General features: G+C 35.1%; 1 protein-coding gene across 1 annotated transcript in view; it reads right to left on the bottom strand.

Moving 5' to 3' along the window:
- Positions 1–15,462, bottom strand: part of LOC148940957 (acylglycerol kinase, mitochondrial-like) — a 33,414-nt gene that overhangs the window by 2,661 nt on the left and 15,291 nt on the right. The window contains exons 5-7 of the mRNA XM_089104793.1: positions 15,009–15,330; positions 10,977–11,147; positions 1,103–1,242 (exon numbers count right to left, since the gene is read on the bottom strand). Coding sequence (XP_088960919.1) covers positions 1,103–1,242; positions 10,977–11,147; positions 15,009–15,330 — 633 coding nt within the window. The remainder of the gene's footprint in view (positions 1–1,102; positions 1,243–10,976; positions 11,148–15,008; positions 15,331–15,462) is intronic.

Below are 15,462 nucleotides of genomic sequence, written 5' to 3'. Positions count from 1 at the left end.
GTTCCGTAAGAGTCTCCGGTTCCGGGAGCTACCGCGTTGATATTGTCCAATTATTTTGGCTCTCAACTCAGACCAGGAGTTAAACGTGAGACTCGTAGGAGAAGTGGAGAAGCATGAAGAGCTGTACAACTATAAACTTCCAGCGTACTCAAGGAAAGGCGTGACAGAGAAAGCTTTGCTGCTAAGAACAGACGAGTCTTTGCATTCTTTTCCAAGTAGGGATGGACCCAATACTCCCTCTGAGCCCTACGAAACCTGCGGTACTCATAGTAATGAATTAAGTCTTCCTCGTCGGAACTAAGCAAAGTTAACCACACTACACTGCTCAATTAGATAAACACAACTGATCCACAACCACTCACGTCCGTGGACGGAGACACGTTTCATTTTGGTTGCAAACTGGTAGTAAGTCAGTTGCAGATGAGGCTAGTTTCTAAGCGTTGTCTTGAAACAGTTGCCCCATGGGCGCTGGGCCTAATGCATCAATTTTTCTCCGTATTTAAACTTGTTTTTCACGACCTGGCAGTGAGGTGATACGGGATCGAGTTTTGGCCAACTAAAGGTTGCTAATTTTTAAAGTAGCCCTGAGTCATCGGAGATTTATATACTACTTCCAAGCGCTAGCCCTCATATAAAGCAAATTACTATTGAATTCCACAAGTTATACGACGAATAGACTGGGAAGAAATTTATTAAATTCAACCCTGCTCCCTTTCTTCGGTTGGGAAAAAATCCCATACCACAGATCTTCTTTTTTCTATTTTGCTTTCCTTAGTCACAGGTACATTTGAGTACTGAATAGAAATTTTAAGTTAGGAGGCTTTACTTATCTATTAGGTTCTAGCCCAAACCCCAAATTCGGTATATTTCTTTAATCTTCTATGGATCTGGGGTAGTACGTATATTTGTAATATGTAATTTTAGAAATTACAACTTTCAAACGTATGCCCATGGAGCACATTGTCTATCCCGACAGCTAAAAACAATGAAAAAAAAAAATCTAAAACAAACTTCGATACACTCTAAAATCAAAATTCGGTAAAACTAAAATCGTTATGCTCGAAAATCGACTTAAAATTGGTAAGACAGAAAGTTTACGTACCACGTCTTCTTTCTCTTCTTTTGGATGTAATTCAAAATATTGTGCGAATATATCTTTATTGTTCAAAACGAACTTTTGCTCACTCCAGACTCTCTGGAACCCCTCAGATATGAAATCAAGAATAGATATTGTGGATGGTCCTGTAATAAAAGAATGCGATCTCTTTACTTCTATGATAAGATTACTTTTATCATATATGTATGCTTCGCTCTTTACCTTACCTTAGACCCGCCTGTGCCTCTAGTATCAAAAAGGGGCCACCAATCTTCCCGCAGGTTTGCTGCTGCCAGTATGTCCTCCCACTGAGGTTGGATTGATGCGTGCACGCTACGGAGATCTGTCTGGAACGTTCGACACAGGGTGTTTCTGGGTCTGCCCCTGCGGCGTTGACCCGATGGCTGCCAATGGAGCGCTACATTTGGTAGTCGGAGATTGTCCATACGTAGTACGTGGCCAAGATATTTCCAGTGGCGTATTCTTATGATATATGTCACAAGAGGCTGGCCAGTCTTGTCGCGTATGGATTGGTTTGTTATTCTCTGCGTTTCTAGTTAAACTTATGCCTAAGTTTAACTAGGGCTGTCACGAAACCATTTTAGAGTTCAACAACTCAAGCCAGTTCAACAACTCAAGCCAGTTAGCAATTGCATGTATTGTATTTACCGATTGATTTTCAAAGTATTTGATCTGAAAGCTGATTGTTTAGAACAAATGCAAATTAAATAAGTCATTTCATTCTGAAGTATTGAAATAAAAACTTAAACTTTTTCTCACATTGTTCTATGTTAGACTATTCATTCATAAAGTATTCAGAAAAAAAGTCAAACTTAAGCATAAAAAAGGGATTGCACAGAGGCGGTTTTAGGGGAACAGAGGGGGCATTTGCCCCGGAAGCAGAAATTTAGGGGCGCAAAATTTCAAATAAATAATCTAACCGTTATAATCCTTTTGTAATTTTATTTTTATCAAAACAAAATAGAGGGCGCAGTTGGTAGTAAGTATAAGCAAATTGAATCCGAAATTTTGATTATTATAGAAGAGTTATTTCAAGACAGCACTAATGTTGATGATATTAAAGCGAATTGCCTCAAACTTGGTGAAAAAAATATTGCGAGGATTTATATCCCATTCACTTGTTCCATGAAATCCAAGATATGAATAAAATATTTCAACACCGAGACATTTCCTTAAAGAAATCTACAGATGCGTTAAAGTTAATTATACAATACGAAGATGAAGGGGTCTTCGCAAATGTAACAGTTGCCGATCAAATATTGTTAGCGATTGTAGTGTCGGTGGCCAATAATGAACAGTTATTTAGTAAACTTAGATTAATTATGTTCTAGAGTGTTCTCAGTTTAATTATGGACCAGGAACAACTAAATGAGTTAGCGTTAATGAGGGGTGAGATAATTAATACAGTAGTTCTACACGTAGTAAAGTAAGAAAAACCAGATTAAACTAAATAAAATTTTTGTTAATAAAAGAAAATTGTGTTAAAAGTTCGCCTGAAAATTTTTGGGAGATAGAGAGGGGGGCGCCAATCAAATTTTTGCATCGGGTGCAAGAGAGGCCAGAAACTGGAATTGCAACACCCCTATAAACAGGATATCTTCTGATCATTCTTAAGTTCTAATGCTGCTCTTTACTTTCATTAAAAAATAATACTTGTTATTATTTAATTTCTCTTGGCTTTTAATATTAAATTTGAGGTGATCTCAAATATAAGGGAGGGGCTAAAATCCCCTTAATACCAATAATCTCTACATAAAAATGTAACTTTTATTTTAACACACTTCGAGAATAAGGGCTATTTTAGGAATAACTACTTTTCTAAACATGAAGTAGTCTGTCATCCCCCATCAAGTCCCGCTTAACTGAAGCTTAACTTTTTATATCGACACTTCAATGTTAAAAACTAATACATACGATTAAAAATTATGTCTCCGCGATACGAGGGTGAGTTTTACCCCCCTCCCACCTCAGCATAAATATTGCAATTTTAGTATAAATATAATACCCCCAAATGAACAGAAGTCAGGGGTAAATCTTTCCTCCCCATAATCACTCGAAGAAACCTCTCATGAAAAGTGTAGGAATTTGAACCTAAACCCGCTTGCAAGGCTTTAGCTACCCCCCCCCCCCAACTAAAATATGTGCATATAACTATGCCATACTGTATAGCCGTTATTAGGACGGTCCTACATTATAATATCTGGTAGCTTCGTGTGCGCTGCACATTTGTTCAGAGACAAGTGCGACACCAAATGGTTGCGGGGCTTCTGAAGTTGAGTGGTTATGAAAAGAAGTTTTCAGTAGTTTTTAATCAATTAGATCTCAGAATTCTCGTGTGACAGAGACACACGAGCACACAATGCTTAATTTGAAGCACAAAATCAAAGAAATTTATACTTTTCTTGTATAAAATAGCTGTTTTTCCCTCCGTAATAGGTCAACATTGGATTGCTTAAAAAAAAACAGGCCAGCATTGGATTAATAATTAACAGTTAATACACTTATTTGCAACAAACAAGAAAGGACCTAAGGAATTAAAATTACGTAAAAAGTAAGATACAAATGAAAACAATTACATTTGACATCGGATTTACATTTTACAAAATATATCTTAAATGTTTTCACTTTTTGACCTTTAATTAATCAAAAATTATTAAAACTTTAAGGAATAAATATCAGTATATGCATAAAAACTTACGTTCATTTGTCTTTGTTGTTTTTTTTTCAGTAAAGTGCAAATTATGTTCTGGTCTTGAGAAGGCATGGGGGTTGTCACTCCTGCTCGGGTTAATTTCTGCTCGTTTTGAGTTTGACTCGGTTATTTATTGTAACTTCTGTTCGTTTTGGGTTTCAAAATTTTTGATGCTTAGATTTTGGTTAAAGCTCATTAGGTGTAATGAAGATAGACTAGTAAGAGCAGCTTATTGTCAGATGTTGAGTTATGATTCGAAAACGTCGTGGCCATCCCAAATTAGGTCATTACTAGAAAGAGTGGGAATGCGTTACTTATGGACTGATGTTCTTGGTTCCCGTGATCTACCAACAAATTTAGTAAACCAGGCACGATTAATCTTAGAGGATCAAGAAATTCAGTATTGGCAAGGGCTGGTTTTAAATTCTACGACATTGAATCATTATAATCAGGCTAAACCTTGTTTTGGAGAGAAAGTTTATTTTAAATTTAATTTACCGGCTACGATTTTATGTCGATGGATTCAGCTTAGGGTGAATTGCCTTTCAATCCAGAGCAGGCAAATGGTGTTCGACAGGGGGATAGTACATCCTGATGGTCGGTATGTGTGTCTTCTTTGTAGAGATGAGGACGAAGATTTGGACCATTTTCTCCGAAAGTCTCGGTGCTCTCTGATTTAAGGGAAAAATACTTACATGGGATTGCTTTGCTGCTTCCTGGTATTTTACAAAGTAGTAACCCAACCACATATTTCGTATTGGTGCGTACATAGAGAAGGGATTTGATAGAAGGAAAAGTTTTTACAATTAATTATTATTTATTATATGGAATTACATTTATTTTCTCGCATTAGGTATTTTTTGCATGTATCATGTTTCTGTGTGCTTCGTAATTTCTTCTGTTGCGATTTCTTTATTTTTCATAAAATTTTGTGTGTATATGGCTCTTGGGCTTTGGAAATACACTATCTATCTATAGCTTATTGTAATTAGTTGCAATTACTTATTGAATAGGCGTAGTTATTTGCTCTATGAAACGCCGTTTGGACAGAAAAATTCATTTTATGTGAGTAATTTGAAAATTGAAAGAAACGATCAAAATCTAGTGATCCAACTTTAACCTTTATACGCCTCTGTTATTTATATTCCACCAAAAATTATAGCTAAAATAAGGAAAAAATATTTGAGTTGAAAATGTTGCTGCTCCATAGCGCCTTTTGAGAAAAGTTCTAAATGGAAGATTTTTAATTTATCCAGATCTTTAAATACCCAAAGAATTTTCTATCTGGAAAAGAACAAATAAGCAAATAACTAATTTGATAGGTTTCAATAAGCTCTATTAAAAAGAATTCAGTAGGTGCAGCTGCCTAGTGAATGCAAAAACTTACAAAAAATAATTTCAATAGTCTTATTTAGCGTGGGGAAATTTCTTTCAATAGGAAATTAAGTCTCGGTTTTCATTATTTCTTAAATATATATAGTTATGCAAGTTTTCGTGTAACCAATTAAAAAAACAAATTTCATTTTTATTTTCCTTGGTACTTGAAATCACCTTCCCGGGTATTTTTTGGGTATTTAAATATCGGGATAAATTAAAAATCTTCCATTTAGAACTTTTCTCAAAAGGCGCTATGGAGCAGCAACATTTTCAACTCAAATATTTTTTCCTTATTTTAGCTATAATTTTTGGTAGAATATAAATAACAGAGGCGTATAAAGGTTAAAGACGCTAGAGCTTGAAATCACCTTCCCGAGGTCCAAAACTTTAATTTAAAATCAGGTTTAAGAGGAGAGGAGCTTACTGAGGAACTAGTTGTTGTCCCAACAATAGCAATACAGCGGTAAATGCTTCTTTAAAGTTCATACTTAAGACCGTATCCAGGGGAGGCGTTATGGGGTTCGACCCCCCCTGAAAAAAATCAATTTAAAAAATTAAAAGTTTTTTAATTTGGAGAGTGAGACTTTGGAGAATGGGTCTACAGAATCAAGCTCGGGAAGGTGATTTCAAGCTCTAGCCTCTTTAACCTTTATACGCCTCTGTTATTTATATTCCACCAAAAATTATAGCTAAAATAAGGAAAAAATATTTGAGTTGAAAATGTTGCTGCTCCATAGCGCCTTTTGAGAAAAGTTCTAAATGGAAGATTTTTAATTTATCCCGATCTTTAAATACCCAAAGAATTTTCTATCTGGAAAAGAACAAATAAGCAAATAACTAATTTGATAGGTTTCAATATACTCTATTAAAAAGAATTCAGTAGGTGCAGCTGCCTAGTGAATGCAAAAACTTACAAAAAATAATTTCAATAGTCTTATTTAGCGTGGGGATAATTAAGGAAAATATATCGGTGAGTTTCAGGTGACACACATTTGAAGCCAAATTTCAACGTCAGGTCATGTCTTCTTTTTTTAAGGGTCGGTTGGCATAATATCCTCCCACTATCATCATCATCATAAGAAACATACCCGGCGCCTAAAATGTTTTTGCACACCCGCTTATCAAGATACCCTCGCGCTTATCAAGGTTTGAATCATACACACGACGCGGCGTCTTGCTGTTTGGTAGTTCTGCCCAAGAAACGCAGGACATACTTTAAAGAGCACTATGACAGTTGCCCTGACAGAAACACACACAGACACTATGACAGCACTATGACACTATGACAGAACCAAGACAGACAGATGCCCTGACAGCACTATGAGAGAACTAAAGATAAGCATAAAGAAAATGAAAGGTAATATTGATGACGAATCGTACTTATCCCTATGAAGCTAAGCGAGGAAAGGAAATAATAAATGAAAAACAAAACCAAAAAAGGGTGAGAAAACGAGGATTTTGTCAGCCAGTGGCAAAACATGAAGACAAAAACAAGCAAATATTTCGACAAGGACCTCCGACAAATAGTCCTCAGTGCTAAAAAAAAAAAAAAAAAAAAAAAACTAACCTTTTGGAGTTTACTCCACAAGATACAAATAGACACTGACCTTGTGCATCTTATGCAGTAAACTCCAAAAGGTTAGCTTTTTGTTGTTGTTTTTTTTTTCTTTTTTGTTGTTTAGCACTGAGGACGACTTGGCGGAGGTCCTTGTCGAAATATTTGACGGTTGTTTATCTTCATGTTTTGCTACTGACTGACAAAATCCTTGTTTTCTCACCCTTTTTTGGTTTTATTTTTCATTGATTATACTTTCTCCTCTCTTACTCTTACAAATCATGTATACTCACTGCGGTCATAGAAAGTATTTACTTATCCCTATCGTTGAACTGCTAAAGACCACTCTAAAATCCAAACATTATATTGACTTCTTTGTGCTGGAGTCATCGATAAGCATCATGGATCAACCATAGACATCATCAAAAGATGCAGTCATAAGACTAATATGCAATAACAAGTAAGACAATGAAACTATAACCCACAGCTGTCACTTTTCCTGGTTCGGCCAGGACTATCGTATATCTGACCAGCCTTTTTTCTTAAATGTACTCATTGCAAACCATTCCCTGGTAAGAGAAAACGCAGAGGAGGTCCGGTGAAATTACAACCTGACCTCCTGGTCAGCTGGTCAGCTGAAAGCAATCAAAGCCAACCATTGGTAGCTTTCGTCACCATCGCACACCCTTTTCGCCACATTGGTTCAAAATTGCAAATCCTATGACCCATAATCGTATCCACTGAAACTCAACCGCAATTCGTGACCTATCTCCTGGAAGAGCGGTTGTCCCGCCTTTTTCCTGAACCGATTAAAAGTAAGTAAGTTAGAACAAGCATTTATGGATGGTGGAGGGAGTGTTGCTTTAAGTCCCCAATAAATCTTAAGATTTTTAATTATTTCAAATATTATCATACATTATTTTTTTGATTTTCACACCCGTATTTATTTGTATTTGTATTTATTCTGTTATTGCCACCCTAAGATACTGGTCGAAGAGGAGAAACTATATATTACTAAAACATAAACGCAAATTTTTGTAATGACCGGAACTATTGCTATTCAAGAAAGGAGTTTCACCCAACCCACAAGTAGGCAGGGCTGATGTATACATAGAATTTTTTTTTTAAACCTATTGTTTCCTTAAAAGTTAAGTCACCTTGACGTTAAGGCAAGGCGAGGGTGCCACACCAGGTAAGCGTATTCCAAACTTGGCCTAGCGTAAGTGCAAAAATTAGACCTTAGTTGCTTGGGAGGAATAAAGAATTGACGCAAAGCAGCAAAAGGCCGCAACAATGTACATTTCTGAACAATGATCTTGGCCTGGGAATGCCATTCATGTTGCCGTCAACCATCATACCAAGGATTTTAACCATGTCTTGAACAGTGAGGCCGATATGTTCAACATGTGGCAATTGACACCTTAGCGACAACACTCATTACAAACTTTTAGACAGGCTTACTATTAACATCACCAAAATCCCGTTTCGGTGCAGAAAATATGGCTGAGACTCTTAGTAGTGCTTACATTTCGGCACCACCGAAATGTTAACACTTGTATATCTAATTAGGTTGAGACTCTTAGTAGTGTTTAGATTTCGGTGCCACCGAAATGTTCACATTTGTATATCTAATTAGGTTGAGACTCTTAGTAGTGTTTACATTTCGGTGCCACCGAAATGCAAACACTTGCATATCTAATTAGGTTGAGACTCTTAGTAGTGTTTACATTTCGGGGCCACTGAAAAGTAAACACTTGTATATCTAATTAGGTTGAGAATCTTAGTAGTGTTTAGATTTCGGTGCCACCTAAATGTCAACATTTGTATATCTAATTAGGTTGAGACTCTTAGTAGTGTTTACATTTCGGTGCCACCGAAATGTAAACACTTGTATTTCTAATTAGGTTGAGACTCTTAGTAGTGCTTACATTTCGGTGCCACCGAAACGTTAACACTTGTATATCTAATTAGGTTGAGACTCTTAGTAGGGTTTAGATTTCGATGCCACTGCAATGTTAACATTTGTATATCTAATTAGGTTGAGACTCTTAGTAGTGTTTACATTTCGGTGCCACCGAAATGTAAACACTTGTATATCTAATTAGGTTGAGACTCTTGTATATCTAATTAGGTTGAGACTCTTAGTAGTGTCTAGATTTCGGTGCCACCGAAATGTTAAAATTTGTATATCTAATTAGGTTGAGACTCTTAGTAGGGTTTAGATTTCGGTGCCACCGAAATGTAAACACTTGTATATCTAATTAGGTTGAGACTCTTAGTAGTATTTACATTTCGGTGCCATCGAAATGTAAACACTTGTATATCTAATTAGGTTGAAACACTTAGTAGTGTTTACATTTCTACCGTTTTTAGTAAAGAAATATATTATTTCCTCAGAAATTATTTCCTTTCCATTTATAATTAAAATGGAAACGGAGAAAAACATATAATTAAGAATTAGACTTTTAATTAAGACAATGAATAAAATAAAAAAAAAAGACCCGACAGTTTTCCTTCTTTTAATAGCATTTTCTTGTATTTTTAGCTGTTTGTGGTAGTTTTTTTCTGTTTCCAGATAAACGTTTCCAGATCGATATAAGGTCAAAATATTATCCATTTTCTTTGTTTATTTTATTTCTTGGTTTAATTATAAGTTTTGCCCGATACTTATATGTTGCTGTCTTTTTTATAGTTTTTCATTTCTGAAGACATGATTTGACTTTTCAATTTTTCCGCTCGAACTTAATTCTGCTTATAGCAAAGAAGAAGAAAAATTAAAAATATTTAATTTTAATTAATTAATAAAAAATATTTTTTAATTAAAAAAAAAATATTTAAAAAATATTTTATTTAATTTCCCCAAAAAAGGCAAATTAAAAGCATATGTTGTTGACATTATAGGAAAAATGGAAAAAAACTGAGACCTTGCGTAAACGGACACGTGTCCGACTGTTATGTTGTATAGAGGTAGTTCTAATACACCATACTCACTTTCGACACTTGCAACAGACATGTGCGAAGTTTCAAAATCAATGTAGCAAAAATTAGAAGGGGGGAAATTTGGAAATGCAGCTAGGAATTTTAGCGAAAACCGTTTAATTTGGTATTAAAGATAAGGGTTTTATACAATAATTTTTCACCCCCTAGCCCTGTTAAAAAAGGATTGCGACCACAGAAACTCACAAGAGGAGCCAGACTGAGCTTTGACGTGAAACATTCGAGATCTCGAGTAAGCAAACACGCTGTTCGATAGTTATATTCTGTCGAGATAATTCTAATAAACTATAATAAATTTCACAAGTTTCTTTGGTGGTCATTAGGGTTATATTAATGGGGTGTGGGGGTCCCCTGTGATTATATATAAATAATTATAGTACAAGCCAGGGCCATATCCAGGACTTTTTTTAAGGGGCTAGGGCGTGGTTACAAAAGGATTTTTTTAAGATGAAAAAACTTTAAAAAACACATCAAAAATTGGTTTATTTAAATTTTTGTTACGTTTTACGAGTCGGAAAAACATTTCAGGGGAGGAGGGGGAGTCAATCTCCCCTGGGTACGGCCTTGATACAGGCCTTTGGAGTTCTACAGCCATATTCTCAAGATTTGTGTTCTTTATTCACAAGCTCCAATTACTTCAGATGAGGTTCTACGTGAATTCACAGGATTCTGTAATTGTCGCTATGGTTTGTTGAGAAGAAGTGGAAGCATTTCTAAAGACAGATTATAGTTATAGTTAAAGAAAAAGAATAATAATAGATAGGATGAAAAGCACAAAAGTTAAAGGAAAAGTAGGTAAGAGTAATGAAAACAAAAAAAAAGGTTAAACTTGAATAATTCAGATTCTTTTTTTCTTCTGGGAAATAATCTTGTTAAAGAAAAGAGAAAAAATTGAGAAGAGAAAAAGAAATGTAAAGCCAAGTTTCTAAAAAAAGTACCGATATGGGCAAATATTCTGTTGGCTTTTATTCCGGATCAGAGTTGAAAAATCTGTTTCCCTGCCCCTAAAATTGTGTTAAAAATAAATCTAAATTATCTGTCTCTGTTCTGGTAAAAATATACTACTGGTATTCTGTTCTAGAAAGGTATTCTTTTCTTCGAGAATTTTTTTAGAAAGAATTTCCAAAAATTCATTTTCAATCAGACATAAAAGCCGGAATTGTTTGTTTTTTGTTTGCGTGGTTTGTTTTTGGTTAAAAAAAAAGAAACGTCTAATCAGAACTAATCTTATAACTGACCTGTGTACAGACGTAAAGCCGGAACTGTGTAATCTTCTTTAACTAAATTTGTCCTCACCAGCGGTGAAGTGGCACTGAACTCAACAGTTTTGAGTGGTAAATGGTGCCACTCACCACACTGTGGGTTTTGAATTTTGCTGTAATCTACGTCTTCTTCTAGCACACCAGTTTCTAGAAAGAGATTTGTCAAAAAGGCAAATAGAATACATATAGGAATAACTGCAAACAAGGGAGGGTGTTGGTATATTGACAGTCACGCATTTTTTCTTTTTTACCATGTCGGATCTAAATTTGGACACAATGCTGATCTTGCTATTTTGTCTAGTACTGTCATGGATAGAATCCTCCACTCTCAACAGACATAATTTATAAGAGCAAATGATAAATTCTCTGGAATATTTGAATTGGATTTAATCAACAAAAAGGAACTAAAAGAAAAAAACAGCAGCTTTAACAAGTGCTGCATAGAGCAGTTCTTACATACTAACAAACTTTGATACTTTTCATTCCATAGAAATCTATCCAAAAAGGCACATAAACTTCATTTAGGCACACACAGGGGAGGTGGCAATTGACAGTGTTAAACCACTTTTTTCGTCAAACCAGGTTAAACTTCGAGAAACCAGCATTATCCATTTTTTTTATTTAGTCTAGTACTACCCTTGCTAAGATATAATTTATCAGAAGAAAATAAAATACATGGGATATTTGAAGTAGCTTTAATTAACAAAAATGATCAAGAAGAAAAAACCGCAGCTTTAGCAAGTTCTGCAAAGAGCAGGTCCGACCTATTAATGCACTTTGACGCCTTCGATTCCTGAAATTTGATCCAAAAAGGTACATAGAATGTATCTAGGCACAACTACAGCCAGGGAGGGGGTTTGACAGCGCAAGGAAAAATTTGTTCCTTTGCCATGCCAGGTTAAATTACCCTTCTTATTATTTAGTCAACTAATACCAGGGATAACACCCTTCTGTATGTGCAGACATATCCGAAGGTCTTAAAAATAGGTCTTATAAAATAATCAGGGCAAATAATATATTTTTATATATTATTAAAATAAATTATAAATTTAATAATATAATAAATATTATGCTCTGACATATTTAAGTAGATTCAACCAATTCAAATTAGCTAAAAAAAAAGAAAAAATAACAATTTTAACAAGCGTTGCATAGAGCAGTTCTGATGCATTAACTTTGATACCTTCGAGTCCATGAAGAATTGGTTTGAAAATTAATGTTAGGAAGACTAAGTCACTAAGGCTAGGAATAAGTGAAGATGAAATGGGTAATGTTGGGTAATGAAAAGATTGATCAGGTGGGCAGCTTCACTTACCTTGGTAGTATTATTAGTAAAGATGGTGGGAGCAGTGAAGATGTTAAATATAGAATAGCCAAGGCTCAGGGTGTTTTTTCCCTGTTAAAAAAAAGACTGGAAGAATAGGAAGATAAGTCTGCAAACCAAGATTAGAATATTAGGAGCTACAGTGATGACAGTGGTCAAATATGGCTCTGAAGCATGGACGCTCAGAAAAGCGGATGAAGATTTGCTAGATGTTTTCCAGAGAAATTGCTTAAGGATTGTTCTGAGTACCCGGCTGACTGACCGTATTTCAAACAATAGGCTATACGAAAAATGTGGTTCAATATCGCTCTCTAGGGCTATAATGAAAGAAATGTTGAGGTGGCTAGGGCACGTTTTGCAGATGAAGGATGACAGATTGCCGAATATTGTTCTTTTCGGCCAACCATCTAGGGCCAAATTTCGGCCAACCAAATTTTCATATTTGTGAAAAAAATCTTTTTCACAAATATGAAAATATTAAAATAGACAAAAGAAATTGTGTTGCGATTTTCTCCACTTCGTCTAGTTTTGGGTCTCTAAAAGACCCAAATCGAGCTTAAGGCGATTGTCATGAACAAAGAAATAAACAAGCTGGTGTCTGGTGTAGCACTGTCTGTGCAAGCTGCCACTGTGGTATATACGATTCAGATTGTTATTTTCTTCATTCCATACAACTTTGTTTTACTTTTTTTGCTTTTAGACTTCAATATATTTAACCGAATAATTTATTGAGTATCGCTATATTTTTTGTCAACGAATAAACCTTAATTTTCGAATTTAAGATTTTTCTATCAAGTACACGGCCTGCTCTATTTCTGCTAAGAGAACACTTGATTAATTCTTTAGTTTTACCGCTTCTAATGCAGCAATGTTGCTTGTTGAGACAGTATTATTCGATCAGGGGTACGCGAGGGGGGCACAAGCAATACAAATATAAAATTTTTTAACCAATTTATTCTGCTTCTTCATGGCTACAACTAAATGAAGCGGAAAATCTACACCTATCCGAGTTTCGCTGAAAATTCATGGTTAATAGCTTTTGTAGCGTTTTGTTGAAAAATCTGATGTACCAATTTTCAACAGGGTTATGAGTATGCCAAAAAAAATCGCACGATGCCTGATTCCCCTTATTGGAGCCACCGGGGAGAGCAATTTATTTAGTTTTCAAAATACATCCGAGACAATGTGCAGAAAAAAAAACCCTATACTAATTTTTTTCTACTGATATTTTCTTTGATTCTACCGAAACCCTAAGGATTTTAAGAAAGCTTTTCCCGATTTTTGAAAAATATTACTGGAGGCATTGTCCGAATTTAGAACTTTGCTAAAGAGAATCGTTATTGTAAAAAAAAATTCTGAGGATACTGAGGATAAAAAAAAAAAAAAAAAAAAAAAAAAAAAAAAAAAAAAAAAAAGGATCAGCCAATTTTTGATAAGAAGATTTCTGAATTTTTCGGCTGTATTCTTTTTATTTCTTTTAAAAATAGATCCCTTTCGATTCTCAGTTTTCTGTTCGTATGCAAACAGAAATCTGACCGATTCTCAGTTTTCTGTTCGTATGCAAAGTGAAATCTGACCGATTTTCAGTTTTCTGTTCGTATGCAAAGTGAAATCTGATGGATTCTCAGTTTTCTGTTCGTATGCAGAGTGAAATCTGACAAACGACAAACCTAAATGTTTTGAATGTAGAACTAAACAGACAACGCAAATTTCCAGACAAATTACAAAAAGTTAAAATATCAAAGTTTGTCAAAAATCTTCAACAGCATTTCTTTTTTATACAGGTATTCAAAAAAGTCTTTACACTTTCGAAAAATTTCAAGGAAAAATAAAAATCTTGCCGACTCGTGTCTTTACACTTTCGAAAAATTTCTAGAAAAAATACAAATTTTGCCGACTCGTGTCGTCGAATTATCGACTCGTGCCAATTTGATATTTTTCAGAAAACACAGATACCCAGGTGGATTCAGACCATTCTTTTTGTGCAGCATAGCGTGAAGTAATATAAGTAATGGCAGAAGCAGAGAAAGAGGTGCAGAAAAATAAAAAAAAAGTTTTAAAACAAAGAAAATTCAACTTAGAAAACTTAAAACATGTTAATTATTGCGAAGAACTCAACTTAATTACCACGATAAAAGGCAACCTGGCAGCACATACTGCCTTTTGGTTTATACCGCTACTTAATCATCCATAAATTCAAACACCTTACATAAGTTCTGTTAAGAACATGAGTGCCCCCAGAAAATCTATCTACTGCCAATACCCGGCCCATCCATATCCCCTCCCCCTTTTTAGGTGGACTCAGGTATATCGCAAGTTGTAGGTGAATTTGTGGTTACGATAAAATGTGAAGATTCAATAAACTGTTAATGATATTCTCCAATAATAGGAAGCATCATGTTGAAACTCATTTTGCTGTGTCATTTGTGCCACTCTAGGAGCAATTTTTTTTACTTTTCTTGGTTCTGTAGATTTTTTCCTGTTTTAGTAGTATATTTAGCAACAATTTTTTCTTTTAGATAAACGGCAACAGTCAAATAAACCTGATTAATCATCCAAGACAGACATGAATAAAAACAATTTTCTTTTTCTTTTCCAGTTTCTTCTACAATTTTTTGCTTTTGTTAGTACAATCCAAATAAAAGTAAAAACCAAATTAACTTGATGAATCATGTAGAACTCACTTGGTGGAGTTAATGGTGCTCTAGGAACAAATGCCTGCCACCACCTCTGAGGTGGTGGCACCACCTTCTTTTCTTCTATAACCAGTTTCTTCGCTCTACATCTCGAACACCCAGAGCAAGGAAGAGTGTACTTGAGAAGAGCGTCACAATCCCACGTCAGGTTTTTGAAAGATCCCCAGAAGTAAGTAGCATATTGTTTTAAAGGGCCTAAATACCAGTATTTTTCTGTCCTCGAATCTGCATCTTTGAATGCTCCCCATTGAAGCGATCCAATGGCATATACTGGCTTATTGAGAGTGATATCTCCATTTTCATTAGGCTCCTAGAATAAGACAAGTATTTAAAAGACAAGTATTATTGAAATCTTATGAAAGTTAAATTTCTAATTCAACTCTAGTACAAGCCGTCCTGATTAAGTGGTTTGCACGCTGGTTTGAGAATTCTTTGTCCAAGG

This window comes from Artemia sp. Qi Xiang Cuo, chromosome 19, assembly GCF_049724085.1.
Source record: "Artemia sp. Qi Xiang Cuo chromosome 19, ASM4972408v1, whole genome shotgun sequence".
In the NCBI taxonomy this organism is placed as follows: domain Eukaryota; kingdom Metazoa; phylum Arthropoda; class Branchiopoda; order Anostraca; family Artemiidae; genus Artemia; species Artemia sp. Qi Xiang Cuo.
This window is presented reverse-complemented; position numbering and strand designations above follow the sequence as displayed.